The following is a 9552-nucleotide window of genomic DNA, read 5'->3' as shown; positions in this document are numbered from 1 at the left end:
AGTATTTATTTAAAAGTTTCAAAAACATGACACGTGAACAAAACCCTGTAACAACATTCCAGTTAGATCTGTTTTCAGTTTGTTTTGTATCCACTTTTTAAAAACAATTTTCATGGAAGATTGTTTGCTTTTGTCTTTTAAACGGTGTCTAACCCTATATATAGTCTGGAGTTACACAGGTTAGATGTGCATCAAGATAATATACATGTTACTGCTGTTTTCTTCCTGAAGGTGTATAGAACTACAACTACATATGTTAAAGTAAAAAATAACTAAGGAAAAGTAGATCAACTTAGAGTTTGGTGTCTTTAAAGTATCAAGTTGTAAATCCATTATGAAGAGATTCTGGTTATTCACAGATGAAACTAGGTAAATGGCTGATGAACAATGAAGCACATATTTCCTCTCTGCTTCAGGGAATAATGTAAATTAACTGCACTCTTAAGCCAGCGTACAGATTTTATTTAAATACTTTTAACACAAAGCATTTGGTTGTGGACATTTAATAGCTTTCAGTGTTAGAGGTACACAATTTGCTCAAGTTCATAAAATATCTACACTCAGCTTGGCCAAAAAAAAAAAACTTAAAAATAAACAAGAGTTTAACGACAGGAAATTGATTCCAGTTGTCAGATCACGTATACGCATACCTTAGCTTTGTGCAACAACCTGAAACTTTCAGGTACCATAAATAATATTATTGCTAAACATATGCCATTCTAATCTGCAAGCGACCAGAATATAGAATACGAATTTTTGTATAAAAATGCATTAAGTCCTGTTCTACACCTGCATGCTTTGGAAGCACTGGCCTACCTGTATACAAAATATACAAAATGCTTTTAAATCTAGCATTACCACACACATTATATATATAAAAAGTATTGATCTAGGACACTTAAAAGATTGCCTTTTCATATTTTAAGCATCCCACCTGGCAGAACCCATACACACACATTCTCAGCTGCTAAGGCAAAACATTTTTTTAAGGTTTAAAATGTTCTCTATTTTTCCTTTAAAGTAAAACCGTTCGCGTATTCCCTTCATCGAGTACAGGAGCTGCAGACAGAAAAAAAAAAGCTACATCAATGCTTCAGCCAAGGGTGAGCTGCAATCGAAGCTTTGCTCCGATCGCCGTAGTCGTACAGCAGCTCCTCCCCTTCGTCGATGTCCCTGGAGGCCACGAGGATGAGGTGAGGTATTCCGTTGATATCGTGGAGTTTGGTCTGACAGTTTCCGTTTTTACTGTGGTTTATCAGTCTTCCAAATCGACTGGTCTCTTTCGTGGCATCCACACTGCAGGAGGAAAGAGGAGAGAGGGGAAAAAAAACGGTTGAGTGTGGAAATTTGTGAAGCTCTGCGGGGGGGGCTGGGGTTTTACTTGCTGTCGCAAAAATGTGTCCTTTCTTTAAAAAAAAAAAAAAGGTCGGGAAACCGAGGGATTTAACTTCTTAACATCGGTGCCAGCACACCACCCACAGCGCTTCGTTAAATAAGCGCTTTGAAGCCTACCGTGTTTCCTTAAACATTCCTGTTTAGAAGAATGTGTGTACTTAACCCAGTCAAAACTCTCATCTGACCGGAGACTAGTCCAGCCTCTAAGTTGAGGACAGACAACCCAGACAGATGCAGCAGTTAAAGAGGAGTCCTACCAGTAGGTTTTACTGAGATACTGGAAGTAGTACATGTAGCAGCCAGTTGAAGGGTCTTGTGCGTATTCAGCCTCTCTTTTCTTCGCGTCCGTCATCTGCAGAAGATCTCCGTGGTACTCCACCACAAACTGCCCTTTCCGGAAACACGTGGTAGCAAACACTCCCCTGCCTTTTCCTTCAATGTGCTGAACCTATTTCGAGGATTTAAAAAAAATGTGCTTCTTAAATGAGTGATTATAGTTTATTTTAATGGGTATATTATTAATAGGAGAATAATCACAGAGCATAAATAAAACTGCTTTCCCCATCGCTGCTCTTGGACTTGCGGCAGCACCTCTATAGTGGTAGTTTTTCATACCAGGACGTTTCTAAGTCACTTACAGCCATCAACATGCTGAATGTACACTGCGTTTAACATTAATAATATAAGACTATGAAAGACAAGAATAAGCCATTGTACATGACGAAGTATTACTACTAAACACTAATTAATAGTTCTGAAATGCATATAAATGTCAAGGGATTGTAGCATGATGACCAGGCATACCCTATGAAGACTGTAGATATGCTTCTAAAAATGCACGGCATGTATACGTAACGTAACAGCTGAGCCTCGAGACGTTACCTTCATTCCTTCTTCTATTCCACTCTTTATTAATTCATCAATCTGCTTCTTTTCCTCACACTGTTGATACAAACCAAGCATTAGCCCTGGAACTGTGAAAAACATCACACGTGTTTCCAGCAACAGATAACAGGGATGGAATCTCTCGAGTGTGACATGCTGCAGAGAAAGGCTACTGCTGGGAGGTGTCTTTTAACATAACCATGTCTTAAGGCCATCTAGAATTTGGATCATCATTAAAATCATGAAGGGTAGTCACATGAATTCAATTTCTCAACCCGGTTTCTGCAAGAGTTTCCAGTGTCTCTTCATGTGCAAGATTTGCTGCATTACACAAATCAATTATAAACTTATCTGCTTAATCTGAATACATTTTAACAGGCTTATACATTGTCTTAAATTAACAATGCAATAAATATAACAACTAATAGCTATAACAAGATATTGTAAGTGACGGACAGCAATAATCTTACCAGAAATGGAAATGGCATAACCGAAGCTCTAAAAGTAACTTTAAAATAATACAAGTGTTTCCTCTGTGGCTCAGTTTCAGTTCACATACATTACATTATATACAGTTTCCATGGCTAATATTTATATAGAGTTCTGCCATAGCCTGCCAAATAACTAACTTACAGACATTTAGAATTTGTTTTCTATGCTTTCATATCAAGCATTGGAACAGCACAATCTTCCACTGACCTTTAACTCAGTTTTGCTTTTCCTGGAACTTCTTCGTATGGGGAAATAATCTGTGACTTTTCTGTTTTGGGAATTTTTGCTGTCCGCTCTGAAAAGACACACATTTTCACAAATTAGATTTATTCTTATTAAGATAAATAATGTTTCCATATACAGCAGTCTAACACTTGCAGCAACCCATTTAAACCATTCATTTTCGATACCTTCACTTGATAATTATATTTTCATAATTTAAAGTAATCTTTTAAGAAATAGAAAATGAAACCAGCAAAAGTACAACTTGTGTAACATCTAGATTTTAAAAAGCACAGTATTTTATCTTTCTACTTCAGGACTTTGGGCGACAGTTTAATCCGCTGACTTGGTAAATGAGTTTAGCAGCCTAATGCTGATCCTGCCAAATTTTCAAGCGTGATTTCACGCCAGCTCAGGGCAGAGCAGAAAGCCAGACACAGATCTGTCTCTCAAATACAAATCAGCTCTATGGTTGTCAAATGCCTTTTTCTCCAAAGGTTTAGCTACATCCTAGCTTGTTTCTCCCTTGAGGTTCCAAGACTGCACGGTTCCATGATGGAACCCCAACTTACGTTCGGTGTGATTTTACTTTAACCTTGCGCCGCGTTTCCGTTTTTGGAGAGGATCTGTCGGCACCATTGTTTTCTGGAGTCATGTCTGCAGAGGAGTGTAGACGAGCAGCTTCAAGCTCGAGGTATTTCGGCAGGCCTTCAGTCCCCGAAGATTCAAGCCTCTTTGCCTCCGACTCTTCAGATTTAGTGATGCTTACTTCAGGATTTATACCATTCTGCTTCTCTGCACAGAAGAACCAACACATCAGCCTTTAGGGCGTGAGTCTGAAAAGAACCTAGAAATCTGGTTGATTAATACAAGGAAACATTTGCCTACCACGTCTCAAGGATTTTATTGATGAGCTTAATTCTAAACAAACACTACATTCTAATCTAATCATTCTAATTCTAATCAGTTTCCAAGCTGTATTCTTTAAGATAATTAGACCTAAACTTGAACACCTGGGATTAAATTTCTTCATTTTTTTGTAAATAAACGATCTCCATTAACCTTTGGTAGTAAAGATATTTTAAATCTTACAGGTAACGTTTTTTTTCTTCTGGAAGAACGTCTAATAATACTTTTTTAAAGGATCAAGACTTTGCTTATATGGTTCTTTATTAAAATAACACTTGTAATTGAAGGTCTGTTTTCGTCATGTTAAAATTTTAGACTGAAAAAGTTTGTGTATAATTGTTTCACAAGCTAAAATGAAATAAGTGGAATCATAAGATGGCTGCTGCTGAACACAGATGTCATTTATAAACGGAAACAATTTAACAGAGCTTTAACTCAGATCTCCTGACTTGTTTCGCATACGTCTAAAACCGATTCCTTACAGTAAATGCTAAATAAAACGTAACTTCTGTTTACAGTAAATATTCAGAGGAATGTTAAGAGGGGGCACTGGGGGGGTCCAAAAGGTCTAAAGATGAACAATGCAGAGATAAAAGTTTTTGCCTCTCCTCCAGGCTACACTGAGCATCACTAAATAGTAAACGGACCACTGAAATGGAGCTCTGCATTCCACATGAAGATGCTAGCTTATCAATTAGTTCCCTGCGTACAAAGTCAGAGTTTTTATACTTTATGCCTTTATGAACAAATCTGAGAAAGACGAAGTTTTGAACCATACCCTCCTCCTTCTTAGTGGATCCCTGCTGTACAGTACGTTTGCCGGGGCTTTTTCCGTCGTGTATATGTGCGATCGAGTTTTCATCATGAAGTGGAGAACGTGGCTTGCTGGGGCTCAAGAAAGGACGTATTGAGGACTGACCGTTATAAAATATATCCTGTTTCAACACAAGGGAGAGAATGCAGAAAGCAACGTTTGAACATTATTCTCGCCGTTCTTTCACATGACCTTCCTAAGCACAATACATTAGCAGTGTGCTCCCTAGACGTGCTCAGCATCAAGCTACAACAATTAAGAAATGTTATGCTTTGGATTGAAATGTAATATTCATCCATTTTTTGTCCAGTACAGGGTCACAGGAGAGCCGGGCAAATACCGGGCATAAGGCAGGATACGCCCTGGGTGGGACACCAGTCCATCACAGGGCAGACAGACATACACACAGATATGCACACACTCACACCAGGGCCAATTTTCCCAGGAGCCAATTAACCTACCAGTATGTCTTTAGACTGTGAGAGGGAAACCGGAGAGCACACCCATGCAAACTCCGAGAGAACATGCAAACTCCACACAGATAGCACCCCAGGCGTGGAATTGAACCCAGGACCCCAGCGCTGTCTCGCAATGCTAACCACTGCGCCCCCGTGCCACCCCTGGAAGGTGCTCCATTAGAATTAAATTGAAAGAAATTAATTACAGTTGTGTAGGTAACATGCATGTTTCTCGAAAGATGATGCACATCACACAAAGGAGACCAAATTCACCTAAAAACCTATTCCCCCAGACCAGATCATTATATTTTTAAATGCGAGTATACAAAAGCAGAAGCGCATCTTCCTTCTGTGTAACCGACGTAATGCAGATGTTCAAAACAGCACCGATTACACTGTTCATAAACCCCATTTTCGGGTCGAATTAACATGCAGCCCAGATTATTTCTGCAGCCTTCCAACATACTTCAAATAACAGCTCTAGAATGTCTAGGGACATTTATCTTCCTCCCTTTCGGAATTCTTTACACATTCAACAAAGTAACACTGCAATATGGCACACGAATGTCCAGAAATAATCGAGGATGCAGCTGCCCATACAGAATACATTCCTCAGTGAAGCAAGGTACAGTATTCTGTTGTATTAATGTACTAAAGAATTAAAAATTCGCAAAGAACCAAATGGAAGCTTAAACGTCCGCCTCATCACTCCTTCTAATATGCATTTATTATTGGGGTTTTAGCATCATACGTACGTGAAAACATAAGGCTCTCTTACTGTTCTTAAATTTACAACCTGGCCGTGCTAGTGTATACAGTAGTTTATAACATGTATAGTGTGCATAGTTTTCAAATAAACTATACATACAGGCAATGTATACGGGCCGGATATTAGGGAAATAACTTCAACATTTAAAACGACAAACAATATACTACTTTAACATATGTTTGTGCAAATTAATTTGGAATATAAACAACGCAAATGATCTACATAAACATGAAAACTTAGCACCGGTAGAAAAAAAAGCAGCTCCAACTTTTCTAAAGAGGTCTCTTGTACAATTTATATAGGGATACATTTTCTCGTAGTTGTTATTTCTGCATTTTTTCCGTTAAAATATCAATATTTAAAAAAAAGAAGTCGAGACCTACCCCGTTCATTTCGGGTTTGTTTTCTTTTTTTCCTTTTAGCTGCTCCGTGGTGTGGGCAATGTCCTCAGTTTTGCTTTTACCGTGGTTCGGGGTTTTCTTTTTCCCTTGGAAAATGAAAATTAAGGCATTTTACAGGGTCGATATTTCTTGAAAAGCAAAATAAAACCATAACTGCTAGGGCGTCCCTTTTTTTCCTTTTATTTTTTTTTTTAATCAACCCAAGCAGTTTTCACAGTTCCTCCCCTCCGCCATGTTTTTAACTCAGACACGGGGAAAGTAACCACGTGAACATTTAAAGGGACTGCAAACTCTGTGCTTGCACCGCCGCCTCTGTCCAGCAGAGAGAGTTGGGTTCACAGACTCAGTGCACCCACAACGTGACTGGGGGAAAAATATATACGTATGCTTTAATTTTTATTGAATTGATTCGTTTTTAAATGAAGTTTAGTCGATCTCCCCTATTTATCTCCTAGTTTATACATGCGTTTCGATTCTATCTTGTGCATTTCTTTCCTAAACATTAACCTTTTTTTTGCTACAATGAAGGTCGGTTTATCCTAAAGAGTGCAGAAGAAACATTCACGCTGCACATGGAACTTTATGCTGCAACTCTTCAGCTTGCTTATTAATAAGCTGCTCCAATTTTTCTGACTCAACAGTTCTTGATAGGTGATGAACTGATGATGAACGGACAAGACTGACATTGGACAACCTTCACAGCGAGTCAGTGTCTCTCCAGTCCCATTGGTTATACTTCAGCTAGCAGACTTGAGTGAGGGCAAACTTAAAACTCACCACAGAGGGCAGGGTTCACACTAATGGCAAATCCCAGTCAGCTTCTTTAAGGAACTTAAAGTGGGCCTTAAATAGAAAACTGAAATAAACTACCCGTGATTAAAACCCAGTAGACACAGGGGTATTCCACGACCAGAATTTAGAAACCCACGTACTGTGCGTGAGAATTAGATATAAGATCTTACAGATCTCTCTAGGGACTCCCTCAAATTTTCCCAAAGGAATGTCCCGTCTAAAGAAGGGATACTTGCTTTGGAGAATTCCCGACCACCGACCTGGTTTCATCAGCTTCTGGTCTGCCTGAGTTCTCCCTGGCATAGCTGGTTAATTTTATCAGTTAACTCCATCATTATACTACTTCTGCCAAGGCTCTCTGGGTGTTTTTACAGATAAATTACACCTCTAAGGTTTTGAATTAAGGTTGTGTCTAAGCAAATGAGTCAATTGTTTAAATTGCCTCGTCAGGGTGGAAATGAAAAGCAGAAGGCACTAGGCCCTCCAGAAACTGGAGTCTGAGACGCTTTTACTTTAAACCCTTCCAATTCTGCAATGCCTACAAAATGCAGAAAATCTAGACATCTTTAGCTACCACTCCTGCAGTTGTGAATGAGCTTCACCGCTGCACAACACATTCTGCCTGAAGGGACACGATCGATTTCTTTCCAGTACCATCTCCATCGGTATTTTCCAAGTATATAGCACACATGGATATTATATATTCATTAAAAAAACGAGCTCGGCACGTGAATTTCATGCACACAAATTGACCGAAAAACGTTACTCACCTCTCGCCATAATAGCCGAGCCCCAGACGCGAACGTGATATTACAAGCAATGCAAACCAATTTCTCTTAAAGTATTTTAACAGTAACCATAAAAAAATGGGCTGTTAAACTACACTTTTATAAGATGTTGCTCTTTACGAGATAATCCCTACTCTCCTACCCCTATTGGCCATTTAAACAGCCATTCACTTCATATTTCCGTACAAATTATCACCCATTGTTGCTCATGGCCGTCTCAGGCTTCCGTACCACGCTGTGATTGGCTGATTAAATGAATCGTACCCAAACAGTCCGTGAGGTTTGAATTCCATGCTTACGTCCGATTGGCTGAGAAGTTTGAAGGCCTGAAATGTGATTGGTGGAAAACTCTACGATGGCCCCTACAGTGCATTTTCCCATGTGGCTATTGCTACGAGATTCTATACACATTTTGTGATGTCTTACATTTCCAGCACTGCCCCTGTATTGCTGAGCATCCTCTTTAATGACGTTAAGTCAAAACCTTCCGGTCACATTTCAGTCAGATCAAGACTTTAAGTTTCCCTTAAAATAATGTGACACTTAAATTGCTATAAATGTGCATTTACGCATATTGCGTATTAACAAAATAAAATATGCAGATTTAAAAGAAGTGAATGAGGAACGGTGATCTGTTTTACTTGAATGAAAAGTGAGCTGGTCAATATTGGAAGAAATAAACAGCGAGTTTTTATTGTCTGCTGTAAGAAATATGTTAATACATATCAAAAAGGTGCTACAGATCACATCAGAAACAGATCTTAAGCATCGATTCTCGCGGGAAAACTAACTGCCTTATTTCCGATTAGATAGTAGATTTATCTTGTTAAATGGATATTGTGGATTTGTATTCATCCTGGAAATAAAAATTCATTTACGTGATCACCTATTCCCATTAAGGGAAACGTAAAACACCAAGATGCAGTAGAACATCTTAATCTTAATGTATCTAGAAAAAAAGCCTGATTAGTCTCAGGGGAAATACCTAGCATATACAGTATAAGGTTTGTGAGAAACCTTATATAAGAACACAATATTCGGGTGCATAGACTTACATTCAGGCAACAATGTAGTGTATAAAATTGTGATTAAACAACGCAAGGAGAAGTTTCAAATACAAATACACACGAAACAAAAGAAAGTATATGACTTTATTGACCGCTTGTTCATTTTATAATTCATGAAATCTGCAATTCAGTTCATAAGAAATAAATATATAAAATATGGATGAATCCAGAGAAAGTCGTTTCAGTCGTAGAAATTAATTATTTCAAAGAGAAGTAATTAATTGTATGTGTGTGCTAAACTATTCCACAAGGGGTAGCAGCCGAATCCATTGAAATCAGTTGCTAGTTGTATACTCTGAATAAAGCTTTGTTTTCTGTTGCTTTAAATATACAGTACAGGACTTGGTTGGCATAGCAATTTTCTGGAGAGCAAGATGATGAATTATAAAGACGGTTGCAGAACGGGATTAGTTGCTAAGGGAATTTAGGGAGACGTCTTAGACGTTTTCTAAATGAATTTGGGTTTTCCTCAATGTATCGATGACAGACGCGTGAGAAAGGCTACAGCACCCTGTTAGAACACATTCTTTTCATGTTTACTGCTATTGTTTGTAACTGTG

At 38.5% G+C, this 9552-nt stretch overlaps 1 protein-coding gene across 1 annotated transcript; it reads right to left on the bottom strand.

The window, feature by feature from the left end:
* Nucleotides 1–441: 441 nt before the first annotated feature.
* kmt5aa (lysine methyltransferase 5Aa) lies at nucleotides 442–8157 on the bottom strand. The gene is made up of 8 exons (XM_015366151.2): nucleotides 7908–8157; nucleotides 6328–6431; nucleotides 4682–4838; nucleotides 3567–3789; nucleotides 2980–3067; nucleotides 2278–2337; nucleotides 1653–1843; nucleotides 442–1296 (listed from the first exon to the last, which is right to left on the bottom strand). The coding sequence occupies exons 1-8, from the start codon at nucleotides 7915–7917 to the stop codon at nucleotides 1086–1088; spliced, it is 1044 nt and encodes a 347-aa protein (XP_015221637.2). The 5' UTR covers nucleotides 7918–8157; the 3' UTR covers nucleotides 442–1085.
* Between the last annotated feature and the right edge of the window lie 1395 nt (nucleotides 8158–9552).

Source organism: Lepisosteus oculatus, chromosome 22 (genome assembly GCF_040954835.1).
Source record: "Lepisosteus oculatus isolate fLepOcu1 chromosome 22, fLepOcu1.hap2, whole genome shotgun sequence".
Lineage (NCBI taxonomy): Eukaryota > Metazoa > Chordata > Actinopteri > Semionotiformes > Lepisosteidae > Lepisosteus > Lepisosteus oculatus.
Note: the sequence above shows the minus strand (reverse complement) of the source record. Positions and strands in the feature narration are given on the sequence as shown.